The 27,350-nt window shown below is 38.5% G+C and overlaps 3 protein-coding genes across 6 annotated transcripts; 2 read left to right on the top strand and 1 right to left on the bottom strand.

The window, feature by feature from the left end:
* The first annotated feature begins 1,508 nt into the window (after positions 1-1,508).
* On the top strand, positions 1,509-3,613 carry ankrd34bb (ankyrin repeat domain 34Bb). Its single transcript, XM_042422029.1, has 2 exons — positions 1,509-1,797; positions 1,904-3,613. Exons 1-2 carry the CDS (start codon positions 1,595-1,597, stop codon positions 3,402-3,404), a joined length of 1,704 nt encoding a protein of 567 aa, XP_042277963.1. The 5' UTR covers positions 1,509-1,594; the 3' UTR covers positions 3,405-3,613.
* Positions 3,614-6,189: 2,576 nt separating this feature from the next.
* fam151b (family with sequence similarity 151 member B) lies at positions 6,190-15,728 on the bottom strand. Its single transcript, XM_042422584.1, has 6 exons — positions 15,529-15,728; positions 15,302-15,427; positions 13,500-13,659; positions 13,198-13,415; positions 10,216-10,351; positions 6,190-8,643 (listed from the first exon to the last, which is right to left on the bottom strand). Exons 1-6 carry the CDS (start codon positions 15,605-15,607, stop codon positions 8,490-8,492), a joined length of 873 nt encoding a protein of 290 aa, XP_042278518.1. The 5' UTR covers positions 15,608-15,728; the 3' UTR covers positions 6,190-8,489.
* Positions 15,729-21,830: 6,102 nt separating this feature from the next.
* LOC121904457 (perforin-1-like) lies at positions 21,831-26,620 on the top strand. Of its 4 annotated transcripts, none has more exons than XM_042422229.1 (2): positions 21,831-21,884; positions 25,948-26,620. In XM_042422229.1, the coding sequence occupies exon 2, from the start codon at positions 25,961-25,963 to the stop codon at positions 26,345-26,347; it is 387 nt and encodes a 128-aa protein (XP_042278163.1). In that variant the 5' UTR covers positions 21,831-21,884; positions 25,948-25,960; the 3' UTR covers positions 26,348-26,620. The 4 variants fall into 4 exon arrangements, with proteins under 4 accessions (XP_042278163.1, XP_042278162.1, XP_042278160.1 ...); XM_042422228.1 differs by lacking the exon at positions 21,831-21,884 and adding an exon at positions 25,473-25,519; XM_042422226.1 differs by lacking the exon at positions 21,831-21,884 and adding an exon at positions 25,613-25,682.
* The last annotated feature ends 730 nt before the right edge of the window (positions 26,621-27,350 follow it).

Here is a 27,350-nt window from a genome sequence, read left to right as displayed (position 1 = left end):
CCAACACTGACACTTATCAGAATATTGGTTTCAAGGACCACTAGTGTTTTTCTATGATTTTACTCTTTTATGAGAAATTGTGTATATTTTACATTACTGCTGACCATTCCTCAAAGCATGTCATAGATTTTGAGATCTCTTAAAATGCATTTCTCCTTCCTGCCAGGCAGATAATAGTTTGCATTATTTCAATGTGCTATGAACTGTCCCAACAACAAATCTATGCAATGAGTGAGCTCACAACATACATCTGTTGTTAAGTTTTTGTTGTTTTTCCATTAACAGGACTTACTGACCTGTAGCTGAACCTGTAGCCATTGTCCTGGGTTCTGCTTTTGTTTCCACTGTCCTCCGCCCTATTTGTAGAAAAGTTCCAGGATTTTAAGGATGGTTTGATGACTATGAAAATGATGTGAATCATATGCTGTGACTTTCACAGTCACCAGATCTCAACCCAATTGAACACATAATTTTCATACTCATTAAACCATTCAGTGATCCCTCGTGGGGCATTGTCATCCTGGAAGAGACCACTCCCATCAGGATAGAAATGTTTCATTATAGGATAAAGGTGATGACTCAGAACAACTTTGTATTGATTTACAGTGACCCTTCCCTCTAAGGGGACGAGTGGACCCAAATCATGCCAGCAAAATGTCCCCCAAAGCATAACAGAGCCACCAGATCCCCTCCCTGTAGGGGTCAAGCATTCAGACCTTTACCAATTTTTCCTTTAATTTGTCACCCGTCTGTATCTGTTTATAGAGATTAGCTGAAATGTCGTCTGGATTGTCTCAAGTTGCTCATCAGACTGCAATCAACGACCGGTGCACAGAAGAGGAAGTTTTGGCCTGGATATCTGTTATCTGTTATCAGGATATCTAGTGGCTACACAGGAACCCCCAAAATATTGGCCATTGCCCCCAGAGGTTAAATTGTCATCAGCAAGATAGCCAGTGGGTTCCAAGATTGCCTTTTCTCTACAAATTCTCAAAGATTCAGGCTATGGGAAACTCAAGTTTATGGGTTGTTAAGTCTTGGTAATGGAAAAACACCACACTTATAATCTTGTGTACGCCATGCTAATGCTTATTAGTTAGCAATTCAACATCTCCGAATGCTTCACGCTTTATTATGATTTTATGTTATAATAAGGTACAAGGACCTGCATGATGTTGTTCAATTATAAAATCAAGTTATATATATATATATATATATATATATATATATATATATATATATGTAGTACCAGTCAAAAGTTTGGACCTTCCCATTCCCTTGAATGAGAAAGTGTGTCCACACCTTTGACTGGTACTGTAAATTTGGGTTTGGAGGACTCAGTAATCAGAGACCAAAAATGATGTGTGTCAAACAAACGGAGTTTGCAGTTTATCTGAAGTTCTGTGACATACAAATGGTTGAGAACCCTCACTTTGTAGCTGCAATGGCTGCCCAGTAGATCGACTACACCTGAGAACTTAGTGTTCCTCTTTCTTTATTGCAGGCACTGGGCTGTATGCACCTTTGAACAAACAAGTGATTATCCTTCATCAAAGACACTTAAAGTGAATTAGAAGTAGCCAAGATCGTTACAATGGATGAGTCAACAGAGGTGCGAACAGATGGCAATTCTCTGCTGAAGGCTGTCTATTTGAGTCGTCTGCGTCTGACTCGGCTGCTGCTAGAGGGAGGGGCCTACATAAATGAGAGTAATGAACATGGGGAGACACCACTAATGGTGGCCTGCAAGACACACCATACAGATTCACAGAGCGTACCTAAACACAAGATGATTCGGTATGTACTATCAAAATACATGAATGCTATTGATTATTGAATGCATGAATTTATGTAAAGGGCTACTAGCTTCCACTTAAGCAATTTCCATCTTTACTTGCAATAGGTATCTTCTGGAAAATGGTGCTGATCCAAACATCCAAGACAAGACAGGGAAAACTGCTCTGATGCATGCATGCCTAGAACAGACTGGAGCTGAAATCCTGTCACTCCTGCTGAGTAGTGGCGCAGATCCAACTCTGGAGGATCATGTCGGCTTATCAGCACTGGTTTACGCAGTCAATTCAGGCAACAGGGATGTCCTCAGGGTCCTCCTGGATGCCTGTAAAGCGAAGGGTAAGGAGGTTATCATCATCACCACCAACAAACTGCCATCCGGCCACCAGATGACGAAGCAGTACCTCAATGTCCCTCCACCTCCTGATCTTGAAGAACGTTTGCATTACACCCCAACATCTTGTTGCATGTCTCCATATGAAATCCAGCTACGAACTCCTCCACAGGGGTCTTCAGCAAGTGCTTCTCCCCAACCTGGTAGTCCCCTTCTTGGCCTCAGGAATCCCCAGTGTTTAGGCTCAGGACCCGGCCTAGTCACATCTCGACCAGGTTCTCCAATTCAACATCCTAGTCCCTTACGTGTTCCTAGTGTGGATAAGCGACTTAATCTCCAGAGGCTACACTCGGAGCAATGGTCCAAAAGTCCTTCCCTGCTGCTCCAGCAGAACCAGGCCTCCTCTCTGACAGAGGAGCTGGTGGAAATCACGCCTGAGGAGGAGCTGTCCTTCAGAGTCAATGGTCTTGCCTTCCATGGAAGATCTCCAGCTGTTTCACGCCACCACAGCATTGATGTCAAAGATGCAACAGGGCTCCTGAAAGCACTTGAGAACCTGTCAGGTAATGAAAATAGGGGTGGAGGTGGAAGAAGAGGCTTTGGTAGAAAGATGTCATATGACAGTGCAGCAAGTTCACTGCATTCGGCTTCACACCCAAACTTGCATCAAGATGACAATCTTTGCTTTCCCCATGAATCCAGTCCTGCAGATGAAGATTCATCAGACTGTCTTAGACAATTAAATGTTTCCAGTCTGCAAAATGTGGTCCGTCGGCGGGACATTGGTTTTGACCACTACAGTTCAGACTCTCAGTTACCACAGTTTGGCAGCCGCAACAACAGCTCCAAGAATGGTGGTGGAGCTGGAGCAGGACCAGAAAGGCACAAACTACTCAACAGCAGATCCTCCACTCTTTCAGGCTCCAGAGAGTCCCTGGAGAGCTCTGTTCAGAGACGAGGTGCTGTCGGGCTGGAAAGAAGAGGCTCAGGGGCCCTTCTTCTGGATCATATTGCCCACACTCGGCCTGGATATCTCCCTCCTCTGAATCCCCATGCTCCTATACCAGATATTGGCGTCAGCTCTAGTGCTTCCTACCCTTTGAGTGGAAGTAGCAAAACACTGAATGGTGTTCTTACAGGGTCAAAGCCTATTCTACCATGTGCACCTATTTTCCCAAGGGACTTGAAAGCCAAGAAGATGCTGTGGAGACGCCACTCAATGCAGAGTGAGCAGATAAAACAGCTGGTCAACTTTGAAGAAATGTTTGGCCACTAGAATAAAATATTGCATGTATCAGGAGAAAATGCATGTGCCCTGTACCTACAATACAGCTGTACTATGTGCGCTTTCAAGACCACATATAGCTTAGCCATTCTGAGTCTGCTTTGGTGTATCTAGACTTATCATTACAGGATTTCTTATTACCATACCACCTAGAGCGATAGTATGAGCTCAATATAATGAAACATGGAAACAACAGGAACATGTCACTCAGTGCATTAGTGTGGCCCATTGATGTTTTTTAATCATTTTGTTAGCAGATCAGTTCATTGTTGGTTTGACTCTGCAGATGAGATTTTTTGACAAAAACAAAAATGTAATAATAATCGCCAGCCTTATCCTTTAAGTACGGTGGCCCTGAGAGCTCAATGTACTGCAACTTGAGAAAACACATGCAAATAGTCAAAACACAAGCAAATTAAGAAAACATCCTCATAAATGTGATAACACGTGCAGTATTTAAAATACAAGCTGCAAATTCAGATAACACAACACAACAGAAATGTGAAACTTAAAAGTGATGTAAACGTCTGGACATGCGATCACAATATTAAAATAAACCAAAAAAACCCCACTTACATTTTAGCTCATTTTCCAATACCACTGACCAATAGCCAACTTCACTAACGTCATGAGTCACAAACTGTGGCTACTCAATTTGATGTTCTCTTAATTTGCTTGTGTTTTCTCTATTTGCATGCGTTTCCTTAAGTTTCAGTGTGTTGTGCTGTATTTAAGTGTGAAACTTTGCATTATCATTACCTGAGAAAATAAAAAGTTGCAGCACTTTTTCCGAACAGCTACACGGTTTGACAGAACAATACTCAATGCAAGGACTGACTTGTTCCTGAAGTTTTCAACGACCTCTTGTTTCCTTCCTCAGCAGATGTAGCAGGTCAGTCGCCATGGAGATTGGTTAGTTGTTATCACATGACTTTACATGGGGGTCATGTGATGTCATGCAAAGATTGTGGTAAGTGTGACTTAATTGTGACTTGAAGACTCTGGCTAGGTGTTCTGATAGTCCAGACACATAAAGGAGTCCCACTGGGATGCTTCTGGTAGTTTCCCCTTGAACTACCCTTCCTCTGCCCTCCTCTTCACTAATAATGCAGATATGCTCTATGTGGGAGGGTCACAATAGATCTTATATGTTGCAAATTGTGAGCAGAGTTAGTTATTGATTAATATTATTGGTCTCCCCATATACGACCACCTGTTATCACATGACCAAAATTCCATACTTAAGTCACAGGATAACAGCTAAACCATTTTCATGGCAATTGAACAACTCCAACCGGTGAGGAAGGACACAAGATGTGCATGAAACTTGAAGCTTGTAAGAATTTTCTTTTTTGCCAAACTGCTCTTTCCAAGTTCAAAAATAAACATTCAAGCCCAAGTTAGATAGTTCTCAGAAAATATTTGATGAATCTATATCTTGAGGCATACCATCCATTTTACAGTGGCATTAAGAGTTTTATGCTGAATACATGGATTTCATGATTCAGAATTCATTCAACAGTCTTGTGTGTCTCCGTGTTCTCTGAAAATGAAGAAACAAGACCTTTGCTTTTCAAAGCCAGTGTGAAATTACAGAGCTTCATCTTTGAGAATGATCTTGGATCAAAGAAAGTACAATGCACAATGAAATACAGCTCAAGATACATCCACTTTAAATCTACTGGTAAAAAAGTCATTTAAAACTTGAAAAGTAGTTTGTGTGAATTATATTTGAGCATTTTTGCAGCTATTTAGCAGTGTATTGTGTCTGCTAAATCCCAGATTAAAAAAAGAAGATAAGTGTGTGTAAAGCCATAATTGTTCCTGATTTTAAGAGTTAAATTTGAAAAATGCTGCTTGTTAGCAAAAACATGTACACCATAATAATACAAGTTATTTCAACAATTTTTTATTATTTTATAAATGACCAGGTATTAAAGATGATCATATATACAGTATATCATATCTTCCATACAAAGGCATCAATCATATATCAATCATCTAAATTTTAAACACAGAATGCACTGTGTATCACTGTAGGAAAAAAACTGCAGCCAAGCATTTACAATTTTTATTCCTGCTTGCTCTCTTTGTGTTATAAAAGCTTTCCTTTTAGAAAAACCTTTTATCTAAATTGTCAATTAGTAAATCTGCATCCTTGAAACTCTAATACATTCTCAGATGCAGAAACAGAGTTGCCAGTGGCAACACTTAAATGCTACACTCAACCTTCAATGCTACCCATTAAATTTTGTGCTCTCTGCCATTTTCAATAAACCTTGTACCAAATAATTAAGTGACTTTGTTACAAGATTTATAACTTAGTTACGATATAGTGAAAGATTGAAAGGCAGGAAGTGAACACATGGTTGCTTTGGACTTTTCTTCAGAAATGTTATTTTCCAGGGAATAACAAGATCTGCTCAACAGAGGTGGAGATCACCAGAAAGCTGTCAGTCCAGAACTACAGGATGACATCAGACAGTTTAGCAGTGAGAATGTCAGTATGTGCTGATGGAAAGCCAGCGTTAACAAAACTAATGAGGAATGTCCCAGCCATCTCACTTACTGACATCATGATCCTCATCACAACTAAACAGAACTTTATTTCACTTCTTCACTGAGACCCATCAGAGTGCAGACAAACTAATATTTAACCTCCAGCTGCTGGCAGAAATCTGAGTACAAACACTTTCTCCAGTTCCATCTGTCTGGAGAAAAAACAGCAGATGTGTTACCGTATGAAAAGACAGAATCAGTAGTGACACACATAAAAAAAGATTAGGAACATTTATTCACTTTACCATTGGGCCCTGTGTAATATACTCCTATAATATTCATGTCTGAACTTATAACATCTTCTAGGTGTAGTGATCTTACAATGAGTTTTACATACTTTATATCTTTGTATATAATTTCTAACATCAACATAACATTTTAGCCATGCTAACAGTGTGACTCTAGGTATGAAAATGTCTTAGTCATCCCACCACTTTGGTACAACTATTGGATTGATTACCATGAAACGGTTCCCAGAGGATGAACACTAACAGCTTTGGTGATCCCCTGGCTTTTACACTATTTACCATATTTGTGGTTTTCAGTGAAATAACTCAACTATGGAAAAGACGTTCATGTCCTCCTCAGGATTAATTGTGATAAATTGGGTGATCATCTGGCACCATCATCAAGTCAAATTTTATTTGATTTATACCTGCAAAACTAATGACATTCCCATCAACAATAGCTGTACTTTGTGTTTAGCACTAATTAGCAAACAAATAAACATTATCCTGAACATCAGTGATGTCATTGTGACCAATTACAGCCCCACAGAGCCACCAGTCTTATCAAAAATATTTTAAAAAAACTACTTTAGTTTAAATTGATCATATCATAGTAATAACATAGCAGCACATTGTAGGTTCTCTTGTATGAGTGAGTTTATGACATTTTTCTCAGTAAGATATTTAAGAGACTGTGTCTCCAGTTGACAGTTTCGTCTATCAGAGATGCTACTGCAGCAGTCAAAGCTGAGTAGTGTCATCATCATCATCACACCCTCAGCTTACTGCTGGGAAATTAGAGGCTTTCATGTTTTAATGAATACACCAACACTGCTGACTTTTAACTTTATTATTTTCATATTACTCAGAGTAACATGTATATCACATGCATGCATGAGTTTGTCCTTGTTAATGCAACAGCTGGCAACAGTTTACTTCCACCTACACAGTGGTTTGTGAACAATGCAACAATGCAACAATGCCTACAATGATCCCAGTTCACATGTTGCATATGTACTAACAACCAGGAGTGAGTTCTCTTCTCACAGCTTTACTTTAGAGCTTCTATTTCATTTACAGAATTTCACAAAAAGTCAGCCATGATATGACTGAAAGTGATCTTGAGCAGCAGGCTGCAGTGTATTCTGCAATGACAGACAAAGCTGTGAAGAAAAAAGACATTGTGACTTTGTCTGAAAATGATGTGAGACTGGCTGAGGACGTTATCACAGTTCTGAAACCCCTGAAAACCGTGACAACCCTTCTGTGCACCGAGTTCTCTCCATCCACGTCCATGGTCCTATAAAAATGATGATCCTGAAAACTATGATACTGTCTAATGATGCAGCAGTGCAGGATGTCAAAACAGCCACCGGGAATGACCTGGAGCTGGTCTTCAAGATAACCGACACAACAGCACAGCTTTTGATCCAAGATTCAAGTCACTGCCACTCGCCTGACAGTCTATGATGTAATCACCACAGAGATTATGAGCACTGAACAACTGGTATTATTTATCATTTTGCTGCTTACTATATTTTTGATTAATTATTTGCATACCTGGTCATTTTATTTTACTAGTGTAAGATTTTTAAATCAAATAATGTGACAACAAATATATTATTGTTGTTTATATTTCTTCAGGGCCGAGCTGCAGACACCACAGAGGCAGCCACCTCTGTAGTGACTGAGACAGTAGACTTCAACATCACCTCCAACAGAAAAGAAACTGTTCATGACCCAGGAGCCAAGCACCAAGCACCAAGTCTGTGGCTATAATGGCCGAGGAGGAGGAGGTGAACGTGTTCAGGGCAGTGGACTGACTCCTCTGGATACTGATCCACTGAGCACTTATAGTGAGAGGCTATTTTCTGCTGCAGGTGACATTGTCACATCAAGAAGATCTGTGCTGTCTACAGAAAATGTGGACAATCTCATCTTTCTGAAAAAAAAACTGAGTAAAACACAGTTCTGTATAAAAATAGAACGGTTTCTTTTGTGTGTATTTGTTTATAACTACAATACTACTTTTTTTTTTATTTTTATAAGGAGCTGTTTTTGTTTTCTCTGCTGCTAAGAAGATCATTGTTCAAAGTCAAAAAAAGGTCATACTTTATGATGTTAGTTTTAATGAGTTAAAAAATATGAAAATCAAGGAAATTTCTCTGGCATTTCTACTGTTGTGCTGTATTGAAAATGTACCAAATCGTGAATTGTTGTTGAACCGTTACACCCCTGGTGAGCAGTGGAAACTATTTCCCATTTTCAGCCTTAATATTAATAATGTATTTCAGTTATTGTCTTGCGATGTCTTGGTGAGCTCTGTCCTTATAAAGTCTGGCAGGTCGTAATAGATCCGACTGATGTTGAACTCTTTTCTGTAGGGCAGTAAGTCCTGTAGCGTCACGTCGTCCTTCTGGCCGGTCCACACTGTGAGAGTGTACCTGTGCACAACATGGGAGAGCGTGAACATTTCATTATATGTAAGTGCAAAAGCAACAAAATAATTGTGAATAAATTAATTCATGTTTTTGAAGTTCATTGCGTGTTCAGAATAATTAAGCTGCTGCACATACTGAACCAAAATAGCAGGTAAAGATGCCCAAACAGTCCTTGTGCCCAAAACCTAACACTTTTCTCTTGTTGTGCTGTTGTGTGCAGTAAACCTTTTTATGGCAGACGTTTTAAGATGTTGACCAGGAAAAGCACAAGAGGAGGGGAAAAGGCGTAAAAAGACGTGTCCTTCGTAGACTGCAAAGGCCAAAAGTACCCCTCCAGTTGCCTAGCAACCTGGACAGCCGCAAATTGATGAAAATCAAATCATCTGGCACGCGATGAGTCTTGGGAGAGGTTGTGCTGAGAAGGATCCAGCTGTTGGATCCTCCAAATTTGGGAAAAGAAGGTTGCATTTCTCGGCTGCATTTGACTTCTAAGTGGGATGGCCGTGTTGCACTGTTGTGACGAGTTGCTACTGTGCACGCTCTTATTGGGACACCTGATGGAACAGAGCCGTCATCAATGTTATTAGTTCCACATGTGCTTTTCCTGCTCTGACAAATCAAAATGTCTGCTGTAAAAAAGGTTTTTTTATTTATTTCATTAGCACTAAACACAAAGTACAGCTGAGGATGATGGGAATGTCATTAGTTTTGCAGGTATATTACTTGATGAGGTGTAAGTTCCATGATTGTAGGCTAATGGAAGACATGGAGGCTAAGAATCCCTCCTGACGCGGAGCAGAAACACCACAGTCAGCCATGCCATGTGTAATCAAATGAATAATATTAGTTGTTGATTTACAGACACTAATTATCTAATGTTGATATCACTTTTCTCTTTTTAACATCATAAAATATAACTCCTGAGCCTCAGAATTTCTTGCATTTGTGTTGCTAGGCAACATCTAGCTAAATAGGGAGGGGTTGAAAATGCTCTGAGTTTTATAATTGTGATGAGTTTTGAAAGTGTAAGAGAAAGAGAAGGTCACTGATTGTTTTCCAGCTCAAGAAATGACACAAGCGTTACGTAGCGCTCTCTCTCCTCTGTCACAGACACACTGACTCACTGTCTCTCTCTCCCTCACTCTCCGATCATCTCTCCTTTCCTCTACAGCTGTCTCTGGGACTTAGGCTACCAGCTTCCATGTGGATAATAGGTCTTCTAATCAAGTCCTCTGTCGTCCTCCTACTTTCGAATGAATTTGAATTTCCAGATTCACCCAAATATAAAACTCATTTAAAGTTAAATGTGAGTGTGTCTCGCTGAACCGCTGTTTAGAACCGGCTGTTTATCCTGTTGTGGTTGCTGGTGGTGGTTACCTCGCTCCATGTGTTTACCAGTTACAGTTTAATACTTACAATGGCAAACAAACACTATGTCATAGGTGTCCACTTACTAAAACTTCATCCATAGCTTCCAACCAATCAAAATCCAGAATTTTCAATGGCCATGGTATAAAGCAGATTTAGCTGAGGATGGTGATAGTGTGATGCTGATGTGACTGTGTTGATGATCACCTGTCTGACTGCTGCAGCAGCCATGTGAGCTGGGAGAGCGACTGGGCCAGGAGAGCTGCACGCACCGGGAAGGTGACGGGATGTTTAAGTGTTCTACATATCTCCTCCATCTCATGCACCATATCCCAGCTGTAACCTGGAAAACACATTCAAACTGTTCAATTACAGCAACACTTCCTTCATACAGTATCTAAAGGTTTCACAAACATTTATTCCAGATGTTTAACACTATTTTCAGTGTAAAAAAAAAAACACACTCCATATGTGGAAAAAGCCTTTCAAACTAAACAGGACTAATTCAAAGCTGTGAAAATATTTTAAAAATGGCACAAGTAAAGAAAAGCTGTTAAATAATATTTGTAATATGAACATTGTTCCCAAACCACACACAGCGCTGAATAACCAATTAGTCAATTGGCAAAAATTAAGAGCAATTTTGACAATGAATGAATTGTTTCAGTCATTTGCCAAACAGAAATGACTTTCTGGTTCCAGTTTCTCCAAGGTGAGGATTTACCAGTTTGCTGTTTTATATCTTTGAGTATCTGTGATGTTCTGATATTATCATTAAAGATTCATTCATAAACTGATTTACTGAGCACTGTAATCATGTAATTATCATCTCTCAATGCACAAAAAAATAAAGAATTGTGAATGAACCCATTATAATTTGCAATAAATTCTTCTGTCAGATAAGTCTATAAAAATAATATTATCACAATAATAACCAGCCCAGTGTTTGTCCCATATACAAATGCTGGGCTGGTTATAGCGGTCAAAGGCTTAATTATAGCAGTCATATAATTAAGCCTTCATGAGCAGACAGGAATTCAATGGCTGCATCTCAAGTCTCTTAAACTGCATCCACATTTCCCTCACTTGTCTCAGTCCCTCCCACCATGGATGCATGGAGAGACCAAAGGAAACCATGCGAGGAGAGAGGAAACAAGGACATGAAGCATCACATGAAGCAACGTCTGTTTCTGATGACGGCGGCAGCTGATCACAGCTGGATCAGCTGTCAGTCTGCTTTAACAGCTGTACAGATTTTTTTATAGACTTTGTGTCGGTACACATGTGAACTGTGCTGATACTAAAAAGGCTCACAGTTATCACAGCCTGTTTAACAGACTCCTGCATTCTGTATTTATACTGTGTACTGTTTCTACAAGCAGAATGCATTTATATCATTTATTAATTATTTGAGTGTGTATTTATTGATATTTTGAATTCATTATTTAATAACCCAGAATATGATTCGGGTGTCTTGGATTGAACATTAGAAATGATCTATTGGAAATGTTTCAGGGAAAATAGAAATGATGTAACTCATATCAAACCCAACACTCACATGTGACTGAATGGAAATCACAATAAATGATAGAACACGTGTTTGAAATGTGTGTCTTGCTGACAGACAGACTCTTTCTTACTTTAATTTTATCCATAATAAAAGTTAATGGGGGGAAAATAACAGATCATGAAAAGAAAAAATCTTTCTAATAAATGAAGAAAGTTGTTTATGGTTCTGTTGTTGATCAAACTGGCGATTAACAGATTTTTAACTAGATGATCAATCAGAAAACATAAAATATAAAACTTGTCTTCACTCCGGTATGAAAGTGCAGTGATGTTGTGATGTATCAGAGCTATCTGATCAGCTGCAGCCTCCAATCAATAACTGATATCCAATAAGAGGGCATGTCAGCTGGTAAAAGACTTCCATGACGGCTGCTCTCGTGACTTGGGATGGCCTTCAAAATGGCCGACCAGAACAACCACTGGTTCAAGTGAGGAGCGAGGAAATATCATATAAGAGACTTGGGATGTACCCGATGAGTTCCCCAACTTAGCGTCATTCTATGTCTGTGCACAAACCAGGCAGCAGAATTCTCAAATTAAGGATGAAATTGATGAGAAAATGTAAGAGGGGGTGAATGTGCTCCTTGTGCTCATAGCGGTCATATAATTAAGCCTTCGACTACAAATTAAATTTTACAACCCATAAATGATGCAGCCCGTGTGAAAACAAAAAACACTGAGCCTCATGCAACAACCAGTGGTATGAACAGAATGTATGAACGTATGCAGAAATGCTCCCTGAAAGTCAGAAGCCAGGGTTTCAACCGGCTCTGAACGCTTCCGTGAAGTCAGATTGTTCACACTCGCCCACAAACAGCTGTGTGTTCTGTAGCCTGTGTTGCTAAAGTTGCTGCTGAGGTTGTTCCACAGGCTGTTTGCGTTGTCCACTCTCATATTTTAGCTTGAACAAGTACTGATGTATTTAAGAAGTTTAGATTTCCAAGTAAAGAAAATCTGACTACTGTGGTTTGTTTATGTAGCCTCCAGAGCCGGAAGTTTGCTAAGGGGCAGCTTTCAGAAGCTGGCCAATCAGAAGAGAGTGGGCTCACAGGAAGGACAGGAACTAAAATGGCTGAAGTGAGGGGCTGCATAAAGGACCAGTATAAGATAAATGAGATATTCCAGTAGAGCCCCAGAATATAAATATAGAGCTGGAAATGTGCAGAATATGTCCCCTTAAGAAAATGATGTCCCTCCCACAGCTGCCTCTGGATGTAGATTGCTAAGCAGTTAGCAGTAATGGCTGCTACAGGTGGCTAGTAGCTTCATTCAAACTCATAGACAAGAAATCAGGTTTATTTGGAGAGCTGTAGGAGGCTCACACAGTTTCCCCGACGTTCTATAACAGAGCTGGAGAAACGAACGTTAGCATGACCCATAGAGCTACAACGGCCACATTATGGGAGATACTCCAGGTTGAAATAAACCGATCCCCTAATTGTTTTTAGCTTTTTAAAGTTTATAACATTAAATGTGAGCGTAGAGCCCTGTAAATGTTTTAAGAAAGCATGTGAAGAAAAGCCTTTACCTCACTGGACAGTTCAAATCAGTCAAACTTCTCTCAGAATGAATATTCTGACTGAGGAGTTTTCTCTGATGTAAACACAGATGTGTCTTCACCTGGGTTATCTGTACCAGCAGTCCACCCTGTAGTCCAGCCCAGAGACAGCACCGTGTGACTGGGAAGAGTCCCCACAGCAGCCAGGAAAGCCTGCGGCTCCAGAGGTGTGGCCTGTCCGCTGGGACCAGGGAGGACATCTGCATTGATCCATACAGGACAGCTGAGTTCAGCCAGCACCTCCTGCAGCAGAGCCACAGAGGGAGGCACTGCCTCCAGGCTGCATGTAGAGAACACCACAGAGTTAGCATCACACACAACCACACATCACTTAGAAGAAACATGAGCCCACCTCAAGTCTCACCTCTTGAAGTCTAGTTTTATCCCTTTGTCGTGCACCTTGACTCCTTCTAGCCACTCCTTCAGTGTGATGTCACTGTCAGTCTGAGGGGGATGCGCCATGATTGGCTCTTTGGGGTCATGACCTCTCATGATTATGTCAGCCTCCATCATATGAGTGGGACCTAAGGGTTAAAGTGGTTGGTCAACTGTCAGTGAAGAAGAACTCAGACCAGCAGCTGCTGTATCAACACAAAAGTCAAATGTCTTTCAGTGCAAACATAACTGTCAACTTACAGTTTCAGACCAAATTCAAGTTTATTATGATTTTGGGTCTTACTTTCTTTGTTGTGACCAAGTTTTAATGAACACACTGTATTGTGTCCACCAAGCTCAAACAAATGCAGTCTGATCTAACAGTGCTGCAATACATCATCTCTTCAGGAAGGTTCTCATGTTCAGGACAAAATAACATGAACAGCTAACAATGTGATGTCACAAATGAGCACAGATCTGTAAATCAAACATTAGAAGTTAGATTTACTGGAGGACAATGATGATGAAGAGTATATTGTCTCCTGTTTTCACTTTTTCATGATCTCATTGTTTGTCTTTTTGCGATGCAAAGTTTTTATTTGAATTTGCCCTTATTATTATTATTATTATTATTATTATTATTATTTTCTTTTTCTCTGTAAAGCACTTTGTAACTGAAATGTGCTCTATAGATACAGTTTTTTCATCACATATGGTCCAGGTGTCCATTTTATTATGGATCCATCCCTTTAAATAGTGGAAATGTTCGTTGCATTTTGCTAATCAAAACTCATTAATTAAAACAATAAAAGAACAGAAGCTTATATTTATCATTTTGTTCCAGGGACAGGGGGTCACCGAGTGTTTGCTGAAACAAAAGTGTGTATTTAAATCATTAGAACTGCAGTTGCATCATCTTTATAACAATTATTAGTAAATATAAAGATATTTCTTCTTTATGCTAATTTTGTGCATCTGAAATAGAATCAATATTACATTTGTTTTTGACAGTTTTTCAGTGAGCAGATGATTCTTTAGCAATCACATTTATTACACAAGTATTATTGTAAATCAAGAACAACAATGTTCCCAATTTGGATTGATGGCATAATGTTTTATGCATAGCTTAACTTTATTCTGCAAAAACTACACCGTGAAGAACAATAGAGGAACTTTTAAAAAAAATCATAATTCATTTAATATATTTTCTATACTGTCCCTGTTTTATGTTGCACTTACACACAACTACTATGTGCTTTACAGAAGTGTATTTTTGTTTATTTTGGGATGTTAAAATCCACCTATGTCCTATTAGCACACTAGAAAGATCTTTGATTGGAACATTTTGCATCTTCTAAGGTGTGATGTTTGAGATGTTATAGATGGTCTGTAGATGTTTGGTACAAACATCTGGTCTCATTTCAAACAACTACAGAAATAAGCAGTATTAAACCAATGCAAAACATAGCTATGAATTACATTAATTCACAGCTCCTACCTCTGCTGCTAAAATTATAAAAAAGGGAATTTAGAAAGGAGAAAGTGACGTCACTAATTCCATATGAGCCAATAGTAAACAAGCGTCGGGATCTTAGGACAGAGCAAAGGCTGACTCTGGGACTTCCGGACTATGGATTATGAGATGAGCCTATATATTTTATTTATTAATATTAATGTCAGTTAAGTTGGTTAGGGCAGCTTGGAAGTCTTCCAAAGGGATGGTATCGTCTGTCTATTAGCATAAATCTGTTGTTTCCTGAAGGAGGGGGTGACAGGACCGTGTTAACCCACCTGTCAGCGCCTCCGTCAGGCTGCTCCTGTTGTTCACAGCGTGGGACCATCTCACCTGGGCAGCGTCCCTCTTCTGTATCTGACACCGATTCAAGAAATACTCCAGCGTCTGCTCACACATCCTGTCTGCGAACAATGATAATCAACATATCACTGTCGGCTGTTCACGAAGTGCTGAAATGTTAATGTTAGCTCACGAACAGCTGATCATAGTTCTCACACCTTACCCTTTAAAGTCCAAACGATGTAAACTGTCAGACACCCGATCACAATGAAGATAATACTGCGGACGGTAGATCTCCTCATGGACAGCTAGTTACGGCAAAACCACTTGAACAAACTACATGTTGTCACAAGAGGATTTGAGTTTGTCACTACCATTGATGTATAGAGAACTGGCGAGCTGCTCTTCTTCTTGGGTTTTAACGGCAGCTCGCATCCTAAATGTTGCACTACTGCCATCTTCTGGAGTTAGTTAGCTGTTTTAGCGTCCAGTATGTCAGATGTTCTGCATTAACCCTGTTCTCATTAGGAAGCTGACTAAGCACTTTCTGCTCCTGTTAGCCCTAATCTTTCCATGTCTTCCATCATGTCCTTTCTCTCTGCTACATATTTCCTACAATTAACAAGAACATGCTCTACAGTTTCTGATACCTGGCGATGATTACAAAACCAGTTGGATGCTTCCCTACAATATGAAGTGTGCTGTTCAGATTACTGAGTCCTATTCTTAACCTACTCATGATTCTCTCCTCTTTTCTATTTCCTTCCCCACTTCTCACAATACCAAAATGTCTGTAAATGTCTTCCTCTTGTCTCCCGATTCCAGTGCTGCTTCCACTCTTTATTCATTTATTTCCATACAATACCCTTTCCTTCTGATTTTGACAAAGATTTGTGTCTATTTTTCTTTTTTAACAGTTTTTTTTGGCTAGTTTGTCCACTCTTTCATCTCCTAAAATGCCTGTATGCGCAGGAACCCAAATGACCATGACCTCACCTCCTTGCATTATTTCATAAAGTGAGAATGTACAGGGCAGAGACTGAATCACTACATACTAGGACTTTTTTTTTTCAACCCATTGTAAAGCCATCAAGATGGTGTATAATTCAACAGTATATATATTTAGGCGATTTAAGGTCCGTCTGCATATCTCACCTTTAATACAAGGAACTACAACTGCAGCACCTGTGTTTCCTGTTATTGGATCCTCTGATCCATCCGTAAAAAGCTGCACATAGTCTTTATAGTTTAGTTAGTCCGTATAGTTTCAGGTTATTACCTTCCCTGAGTTTCTTTCTTGTGTAGATCATAACTTTTGTCTTTTCCGCTGAAACTTTAAACCCCCATTTCATCCCCCCACATTTCAACCTGACGAAACCCTTCTTGAATTTTCTTAATATATCATTTATCATCACTGAAAATAAAGTGGGACTTACAACACTCCCCTGAGGTGTTCCATTCTCTACAAAATGTTTGCTTGATAGTTCTGACGCTATTTTCACCTGGATGGATCCTCCGTTCAGAAAGTCTGAAACTCTCCCTCTGACTCCCAAAACATGTAATTTGATCGACAGCCCCTCTCTCCATAACATGTCATATGCTTTTTTCATGTCAAAAAACACTGCCGCCGCTGCCTCTTTATTTACTTGAGCTTTTCTTACTTCATCCTCCAACACTGGATCCATAGTGCCCCTTCCTCCCCTAAACCCATTTGGTATGTAGCCACCATATCTCTTTTCTCCAGGAAATACATTAACCTCTCATTGATCATCTGCTTCATCAATTTACGGACATGCGATGTCAAGACAATAGGCCTGTAGTTTGTTGGCATCCTTCCCAGGTTTCCTTATCAGAATAATTATCACCTCCTTCCAGCTCTCTGGGACTCTTCCTACTTCCCACACTTTATTAAATAATATTAACAACTTTTTCAGTGTTGAAGAATGTTTAAATGTTTCAACATGGTGTAGCATATTTCATCTTTCCCTGGTGCAATCTTCCCAATTTGAGCCATGGCCCTACTTAATTCTCCCATGTTAAATAGTACATTTCGTTCATCCTCAGCATTTTCCTTTCTCCTTAGTGTCCCTAAATTTTCAGATTTGGTTTTCTTTCTGCCTCTCCTTCCCTCCAGTTTTAGATTTAATCTCAGCTGTTGCATTTATCACTCCTGCAATTTCTTTTCTCTATGCATGCATTCTTCTCATCTTGTTCTTTTGCTGCCACTTGTGCTTTGCTGCATCGTCTCTACCCAATTAATGTTTCCAACATTTATCACTTTCTTAGCCTTCTCCACGTGCACTTCAGTACTACATCCTATTAGCAAACTTCCATCTCCTAACACCTTCACATGTTTCCTCAACTCTCCCTCTAATGATTTTAACTTAAGTGGATCAATCTTCTATACATCCCCTTCAGCCTTCAGGTCCCTCTCCTCACCTTCACTTCCTTCATTTTCCAATCTACCTAAGCTAGCTGCATCTTTTTTCTTTCTCTTACAACCACTTTTCCTCCCTGTGACCAGCTCTTCCTACTCTTTATCTCTCTTCTTATCACTGTAACTACCTCCTTCCTCGCTAAACTCCATGCTGTTGCTACCCTCATTTGTCTCATTCCTGGCCATCCTGCCAGAGTTTTTAAGGAACCCTGTAAGAATATTGTTCTGGACCTATACAGGCCATGGGTCGATAAACCTGCACAATATTCCTCTCAAGATTCAAACCTACAATAATCAAGTACAAGTGTCCGCAAATCCAAAGTCAAAAATGTAATGTCAGAAACTTAATAAGTCAAAACCCAATGTAATTTTCTCACAACCGTCCCTGAATTCAAACCTCCCTCCACCTGCTGCTCCAATGCCACTCCACACCTCCACTACACGATCTGAGTGTCTACTGTGGATTTTATGCACATTTTTCAAAGCATATGAGTTATTACATAAAAATGTTTGGTTCATGCTGAAATTATCTGGCATACTGCAAAACTGTACTCATTCAGTAATGTACCTGAATATGTTTGTCTGAGCTCTGTCTTTTATTTCTTCCATCTTTGACATTCATTTGATAAAACACTGAGACTTTTTTCCTAGATCCTGTAGTTGTTTTTATATCGTTTATTTTGGTAAAACTGTTTGGTTCATAATTTTTTGGCCCTGAAAAAATATAAAAGTAGTGTTAACATTTGCCTGTAAAACAGCTTCTGTATTCATTTGAAGGTTTTATAGAAAAGTACAGTGTTCCTGTCTCCCAAAGTGAGCATAGTACTGTAATTAATGCACTATCAACTGGCAATATATGTTTATTATGTTGCAGCTCAAATACATATGACATTGTTACTTTAGCCAATTAAAACATTACTGTTGATGGCATTTCCATCGTTGACAAAAATTCAACAACACCTTCATCAGAAACTCACTTATTCCAAGAGCAATAATGTCTGTTAAATATAAATGGACAGACTGAGCTCTTGATGGTAGAATATGGAGCACTGTATTTACTCTCCCCTACAAATATATGTGTTGCCTAATAAAATCAAAGAACTTTTATTTAAAATTATACATAAATATTACCCTATAAATTCCATCATTTGTAAATATGTCCCTAATATAGAAGACAAATGTTCTTTTTGTAATTATGTGGTGGAAATGCTAGAACATCTGTTTATTCAGTGTGTACATGTGACAATGTTTTTGACTGATTTTCAGTTGGATCTTGAAATCTTCTGGTAGGGATATTTTACTTAAAGAACATGATTTCAACAATCCTAACTGTTGAATTAAGAATATGCAATGAACAGTATGTCAGCAATGAATAATATGTCATTAATTTGCTCATTATTTTAGCAAAATTTTACATTCATAAAATGAAATTCTTGAGGACGTTACCATCGTATATTATATTTAAACAAAGAGATCTAAGCATATATCTTCAAACACTGTCACATTTAAAAACCTGTAACAAAAAATTAACCAGAATAATTAATTTATGCAAACTCTTCAGTATTATGCTCCTGATCAGGTAATCCTTTTGAATGTGTGTGTGTGTGTGTGTGTGTGTGTGTGTGTGTGTGTGTGTGTTCATATGTATGTTTTTTTCCTGTTTTTTTAAATTTTTCTTCCTATTTTTGCATCTCTCTCATGGAGCTAAACACATTTTTTAATTTTATCTTCCTGGACTGAATGGGCGCCATTTTCAGTCTGGTATAATACAGACCTGTACAACACACCCACTTCACTACACTGTTACAGAGTTGTCACTGTAACAGCATGCTCCAAGACACACCCCCTGACTTCTAACCCTAACCCTAACCCTAACCCTGCTCTTGCCTAAACCTAACCAAGTAGGTGTGTCGAGTGGATACTGCAGGTCTGCAGATACACCTACTTGGGACTCAAATCCTGTAGTGACACAGTCCACAAACCAGTGGGTGATGTTGCAGTGACTACGTCCTTTTTTCTTTTCTTTTTTGTAGAGTTTTATGATCTGAAAACAGGCTTACTAACAAACCAGCATGAAGGTAGCAGCAGAAACACACAATTCTGTTTGAGTTTTTGAAATAAAAGACCCAGTTGTATTCTGCTATGGAAAGTACTGTAGAGAAAATATAGGAACAGAACAGGTACATGTCCTCAGGGAAGCTATTTTCATTTGATTCTGTTTTACTCTTTATTGTCACCACCAAACATTGAGCTTGAGTCTCAGAGATTCAAGTAAAATTTGCTGTGGGTTTCAGTGTTTTAGAGGGTGAATCAGACTGTATATGGGATGAGTACTAGGCATAGATGCCACCATAAGGCTGGGGCCTGTACATATAATTTGAACTTTCTATACTGGAAAACTCTCACAAACTATTTGTCAAAATTTCTTTTGATGTATAAAACAATTTAAGTACAACAATTTAATTTAACTCAGAGATTTATTTTGTTAGAGGGTAGTTGGAACCAATGGGCAGATACAGGACAGGGTCAGGAAGTTGATGATATGGTCTTTTCATGGGATTTGTTTGCACTGAGAATAACATAGAATAAGACCAGCCTCTCACTGGAATGACTATATTGATATATATTAGTACAGTTTGGAGTACTAATGTGTATCGTGTTGCAAACCCTCACTGTGACAAATGGAAGTGAACACTCATGATGCTATTAAATACAAACTCAACGCAGTGCTAAGACTTTGAACAGACATGAACATGAAAACTTTGAACATGAAACAATCCAAAGACCCAGCAGTGGTTGTTTGTTGATTTCTTATTGCTTCAGTTTGCTGACTTTATTTTGGAATTAAAAAGGCTATGTATACAGTTTTGTCTGTCATGACACTAATATGACAACTTCCAGCAGTTACATTACAAAAACTGTTACCACGTTAGGACTTTTGGGGGAAAACATAAAAAGGCTTGTTCACTGCTAAGTCAATAGATGAATGGGGACGAATACATTTACAGTTATTGCTTGCAGAACTGTTTATTAGAAAGTATTACATGTAAAGAGGGTTCAAGTTGGTTTATAACGGTATTTATTATTAATACACATACTACTGACATGACTTTGGTATGAACATTTGCAGGTTGGTCTCTACATCAGAAAACTGTTAATAACAAACAGCTCTTTATGGATGAAATCATAATCATCAAAAAAAGAAGAAAAAAACAATTTCACTTTTGTCATTTGTTGTCTGTTGTCACAATAAAAAAAACTGTCAAAATAAAACAATCATTAGGGACAGATATGTTTTTAGTATTCTATTGCCTGTCAAGTGTTTAAACAGAGGTGGACCAAACACTCATAAAGGTAGCAATATAAAACATATAAATGTTTGGAGTTGGGGGTGTGCGGACCACAGAGACCTGCTCCTCGGTTTGCCTCAAAGTTTACTGATGATTTTCATGATCCTCAGAGGACAAACCTGTTTCATTCAATACTCTACTTTGCAAACAATTCCTCCTCCAAAAGAAATCAACTATTTTGATTATAATGACCTCATTTCCTCTGGTGCAAAATATATATATTTTTATTTTTAATAATGAAATTTAATAATTAATAGGAATCTAACAATAGCAAAAGTCCAAAAGTTATTTATTTTCTCCATACATGGTTTCATGAAAAAAACCCGCAATATTTCATTTTTTGGCCACTTGGGGGCAGCAGGACAAGCAGGAAACACCTTCCACATTACACATAGCCATTCTCTCTATTGGTAATATCAAAATATTGGTGCACCTTTACGTTTTACAATTACTTACAACCGTCATGCCAAATTCTCACCAAACAACAAGACAATTTTGTCTTCATATTATTATTATTACATTAGGGCACAATTATGGTCATGCCAAGTAAAGCAAATTTGAATTGAGAATTTGTGTGCTGTCTTCTCATCATTACTGAATGAGGTAACCAAGGGTCACAATTCCCGAAAGTCACTCTATTTCTGTCTTATTGCATAATGCTGAGAATGTAGCAGCTTGTGCTTTAGTAAGGTATTTACAAGAGGTTTTTATCAAACTGATACGAGCTCTGCTGGCCTTTAAAAACATGGAGCAGAAGACGGAGAGATGACAAACAAGGCATCAAGACTAAAGGTAAGACTTGCACACTGGAGTTTTTCCATTTTAACTTCTCATTGCTTAGGTCATTGCTGATGTCAACGATCCCCCTTTAAGTTATCTGTCATCACTTATTCAGACAATATTTACCTACTGTTGCTATAATGTTACACATTGCTATGTGTATTTTTACAACTACTGCACTACTACTAATGCTGCCGCTCTATTACTACAACTAGAAGTACTTTGACTGCTGCTGCATCATTCATACTATTACTTTGGTTGATAAAGTGGTGTTAAAAATGTATTTCAGGCTGCAGTACAAGGTCTTAAAATTTTGGAAAGTATTATTAATTAATTGATATTTATCTGGGCAGTAAAAAGAGAGATTTAAGACTTTACATATTGATAAACAAATCCACTAATAAAAAGGTTCAGGCACTTGAAAGCAATTCTTGATAAAACTTGATATGTACACCTAATTTGAATGATATTTACATGTAACTGAACAATATATAAAGAGATTAGTAGGTGTTTTTTTTTTTTTTTTTAGGTTTTTTTGTACCTCTCTTCAGTGAGTTGTGTTTCTTTTCTTTTCTTCTTTTTCTTTTTTCTTTTTTTACTTTTTTGCTTTTTTTTGAGAGAAACAGAAAGCAAACAATAACATTGCTAAAATAAAATGCTCTGGGAGGGCATCTCTGGTTGGGGTCCAAGGACAAGGAGGTGGATGCTGGGGTGGATCGAGGGTGGTTCAGGTCAGGACAGCTGGGTCAGGGCAGAATGTGGGCAGAATTTTCTTTTAATTTTGTCTGTTTTGTCCCTTTTTTAGATTCTTAATTTTTAGCTATTTTCCCCTTCTCCTCTTCCCTGTTTTCTTTGCTCTCACCTGCTTTATGCTATCACCAGGCATGTAGGAGGTGGTTGGTCTGCTGGAGGTCAGATCCCCTTTAGAACAGCCCCCACCCCTATAGGAGGGGTCTGTTCAACTGGGTCTGAGGAGCATCTTTCTATTTGGAGAGGGACTTAGCTGGGATCAGGTCCTCTGACTCCAAGCTGTCCCAGAACACTCCAGCCCCTCAAGCCCCCCCAAACCAAACATACATACACTCTAAAGAGTGTATGTATGTTTGCAAGATTGTGTGTGCACATGATTCTATATGTGAATGTATATGGATGTTGTTTGTTTTAGGTCATTGTGGCATTGGCACACCGACAACTCAAGAGATTTAAGAAGTTTTGAATACTTTTCACTGAATTAGTCAGATTGCTTTTGTTGTAGGGTAGAGTTTTGTTCCAGAGTTACCTGTTTGTTAGAAGATTTAACCACTGTGAGATAAAAAATAGATTTCAAAATTACTAAATAAAACAATCAGTGAATCTATTGCTTAAAATATGTTCATACCTCAACAAATAAACTAATGAGTAAGCTGTTTAAAAGTACAGTTTGTGCAGATTTTTGGGCTGATAATGGAGTTGTGATAGTGTTTGAATATAAAGTTAATGACTGTTGGAAAATCAAACTACACTTGAAAAAATATCCCCCTTTTACAGTAATGCACCATGTACTGCAAAATGTGTTTCTGAATTTAGCTATTTCTCTTAAGAAACTTTATAAGTGTATCAAATGTCTGTGAGATATCATAGGTGTAAGTAGAACAGAACTGTGAAAGGAAAACAAATGCAGCTGTTATCAAGCTAAATTTTCACACTGGCCTTCAATGAGGGTGATGTAACATCTCCTCAAAGTCTCACTCAACAGATGGTGTGTGTAAAGATGACTGATATAAGGTCAATAAGGTCACTATGAAGGTTTGTGTTATCTTTAAGGAGACGAGCTGTTCGTTTTTTTAAGTGACAGTGGGAGGTGCAACATTTACTTTCCACAGTAGCCCTCCTATTTGTAATGTTTTTCTAATTTAAACTTCATGGTTTCAATATCGGCACACCTGAAATTGCACAAGCAATTCTGTTTCATAGGGTTTTAGTTACATGTTAAATACTGGCCTTTAATTAAATTTAGTAATTACATTCAGTATTGCACTTTCATAAAGTTGGGGGACACACAGGAGACAGATTAAAAATGAATGGTTAAAGCAGCAGGAAGCAGCAGAGGCTGATATATTCTGACTATTAGCGGTTAGTACGAGTAGTCAAGCTCCAATAACACTGGATCCTACACTTCCCATAATGCACCTTGATCACAACTTTCATTAGATAGGTTTATAACAATTATTGGTATAAAAATGATCTTTTCCTTCTTTAACTGAAGCTAAACCTAAAAAAAACCAGAGAATAATTATAATTTTAATTCCTCAGTAATAGTGAAGAAAAGAAAAGCAAGTCTCCATCAAAGTACATTAAAGTATTATCAAATATAGCTTCCATCAGTTTATCACCACCTCTCAGTTTTTCCAATCTATGGGCAGTTGTCTTATAGGCCCAGTTGTCACTGGTTTATGCTATTAATATTTCCAATGTGCAATGATATTTTATAAAAGGTTTAAATCATTCATTTTTTCTATGTTTGTGTTAAAAATAAATATTTTGTTAGTAGTAACATTTTTGTAAATCAACACTAAAACAACTTCACAAGCCTGGGTTTCACTGGGGAGTTTTATTGTTGCACAATGGTATAAATAGTGACCTCCATCTGTAAATTCACCAGGCAAACAGTATAGCAGTACAGCCTCAGAAATGGATCTTGGAGAAGTGTCAAATGTAATGAGATATAAGTGTAAAACATTATTCCTATAAAGATAGCAAGGTTAAAGGACAAAGGATGGTAAAACATGCTTTCCTGTGAAGAATAATATAACATTTTGAACGTGACTTGATTCCCAATTAGATGGAAAAAGGAACTTTTTAGAGGTTTTATCCCCTCTGCTAAATTCCATTGCCCATTAATCACAATACAACACTATCTATTAGTCTTTTTGTCTGAATGTATGTAATGGAATTGTTGTGTGTGTGTGTGTCTATTAACGTATCTATCTATGTTCTGAAGGTGCCTATAACGCATAATGCACTGTGGAAACAAATTTCCCCTATTGGGACAATAAATATATCCATCTCCCACATACACTGTCCTGCTGCCAGAAATACTCACTGAAGCACTAAATGTAGATTAATCCACCACTGAAAATAGTTTCCTTCTGTCTGAGTAATGTTTGTTAAAAACTACAGAGACCTGCTGTTTTAGGAAATTACTGAGACTTTTTTTTTTAAACTATAACTATTTTAAACAACAAACAGGGGCTGACAGGACTGACTGACTGGGAGTGAGAGATGCTTTGCTAAAACGGTGCAAAACACAACGTTAAAGATCCTTTATGTTATTATGAGAAGTGTAAGTGAGGAAAAAGACACCACCTGCAATAGTCTTACGCTGCTGCTCACTAGCACTGACTGAGTACGAGCACGCACGTGAGCAACAGGATACTGACTGCTGCTCACTTTACGGCCACTGTTGTCACTAATTAGAAGGAATTTCTGATTCTTACATATAGAATCTTTAATGGGATTTGTTGACAGTAAGAAAATTAAGAACAACAGCAGCCTTATCCTTTAACAGTTTTACTGATATTAGCACTGTTCCTCATGGTGACCACTGGAGGGCAGTGCAAACACCGATGTCAACAGTCATCTAGCGTCAAGGCAGACACAATACTGACGTAAGACTTCTGGTGAAAACTTTCAAATTAAAACAATCAAAAGAGACAGTTGTGGATCTGTTTGTTCATTTCTGACTGCTCCAGTTTGGTCACTTTATTTTGAAAGTAGGCACAGACAGTGAGAAGTGTAGAGTAACAGCAGGCTTATCCTTACGAAAACAATGTAAGTTTTCTCTTTATTAAGATAGCGACAACATCTCTTTATAAAGATAAAGAGAAAGGAACAGAATTTTTGTCAGGATGACCAAGTGGTAGATTGGCTAAAAGGAATGATGCCCCTTCCCACTTGTGGATTGTCTGCAAAATGTCTGTTAGATAAGGGTCAGGTAGTTTAAAAAACACTAGTAATTAGCACTAATGTGACATTAAATTTAAATCCGGTCTGCCTACAATATAACGTATTGTTATTTGTTGTTTCCCCTCCATAGCCTGCTGTGAAACATGGCCTCCAGTCTTTCCCTCCTCCTGCTGGTCCTGTGTGGTTTAACTGTGGCTGAAGCTCAGCTGAAGGTGTTTAACCTGCGGGCTAGTGGTCTTCCCTCTGACATATTTGGAGTCACAGACGGCTACGTCAAGGTGTTTTGTGGCTCAGCCACTCTGGGCATGACATCCATCCGTCACAACAATGCCAACCCCTGGTGGGATGAAGAGTTTTCCTACTACGAGGCCCAGCAGAATTATGTGCTCAGGCTCGAGGTTTATGACCACGACATGGTCTTTGATGACCTGCTGGGAGTCTGCCAGAGGCAGATCAAGCAGGGAACCCATGAGCACGAGTGTGTCCTGGAGGAAGGCGGCAGCCTCCATTATGCCTATACCCTTGCTTGAATACATCCAATAAGCACTTATAGATGTATCTGACATTTGGCCTTTAACATGCAGCTTGAATCTCCCTCAGACTGGTTCTGAAGAATCTTGTATGATTTCTAAGAGACTATCTGTGAGTGTTTATTTGTTGTGTGTCCCCAGTGATTCACCATTTAAGATCTGTGTACACAAATAGTCAAACTCACCAAGATCAAAACTGTCTGTTTTAATCAATGAACCTTATTCTGGTGCCTTTGTCACATGGCTATTTGCCCCTGTTTCCAAAAGAAATAAACTGTGCTGCAACAACCAAAATCTATATTGACTGCTATTGTTATTAACAATATATTAAATGATCACATTGTGGGAGTGAAACCCAGACACTATGGTATTTGAGTTTATTACCTATCTGCTTGAGACAGAGCTTAGTTTCATTGATTCCTTATAAACATCTCACAAGCTTTTGCAAACAAATAGAAAAAATAAGAACAGGGTACAACAATGGGAGAATTCCAGTAAAATTAAATGTTTTGCCCTTTTGCTACACATTTCCCAATCCTTGAATGTTGGTTGTTTATACATGGCATGCACACATCACTGTTAAAACTCTCAGGATAATTTTTCCCCATATAACTAAGTAAATATCAGAGAAGACTCTACACATTTTATGATTTATGCCCATATTGGACAATTCTGTACCTCATGAAGGAAGCAGTGTGCTGTTTATGTAGCAACGCAGAACATATGACCCTGCAAAGGATAAGCAGGTATAGGTAATACATGGATGGATGAGTATAGAACATAAGAACTATTGTCATCAAATTGAGCACTTTGCAGAATTGTCAAATATCATTATTATGTCTGGCGACAGGTTTGGGTAAAACTAACTGTGGACATGAGTTCTAGGTTTGCATCATTAAAGTGATACTTTCATATTTTTGACTCCATCCCAAAGCCCTGCTGCCAAAAACACTCACTAGAACACCAAATGTAGATTAATCCACCACTGAAAATAGTCCCCAAC

This window comes from Thunnus maccoyii, chromosome 9 (assembly GCF_910596095.1).
Source record: "Thunnus maccoyii chromosome 9, fThuMac1.1, whole genome shotgun sequence".
Taxonomy (NCBI): Eukaryota; Metazoa; Chordata; class Actinopteri; order Scombriformes; family Scombridae; genus Thunnus; species Thunnus maccoyii.
This window is presented reverse-complemented; position numbering and strand designations above follow the sequence as displayed.

Bases quoted from the DNA above. Each gene is read 5' to 3' on its own strand.
- ankrd34bb (XM_042422029.1), top strand. From the start codon at position 1,595: ATGGATGAGTCAACAGAGGTGCGAACAGATGGCAATTCTCTGCTGAAG. The intron at 1,798-1,903 runs GTATGTACTATC...TACTTGCAATAG, and splicing joins CCTAAACACAAGATGATTCG to GTATCTTCTGGAAAATGGTG.
- fam151b (XM_042422584.1), bottom strand. From the start codon at position 15,607: ATGAGGAGATCTACCGTCCGCAGTATTATCTTCATTGTGATCGGGTGT. The intron at 13,660-15,301 runs GTGGGTTAACAC...TTTAACCCTTAG, and splicing joins CCTGACGGAGGCGCTGACAG to GTCCCACTCATATGATGGAG. The intron at 13,416-13,499 runs GTGAGACTTGAG...CTCTACATGCAG, and splicing joins ATAAAACTAGACTTCAAGAG to CCTGGAGGCAGTGCCTCCCT.
- LOC121904457 (XM_042422229.1), top strand. From the start codon at position 25,961: ATGGCCTCCAGTCTTTCCCTCCTCCTGCTGGTCCTGTGTGGTTTAACT.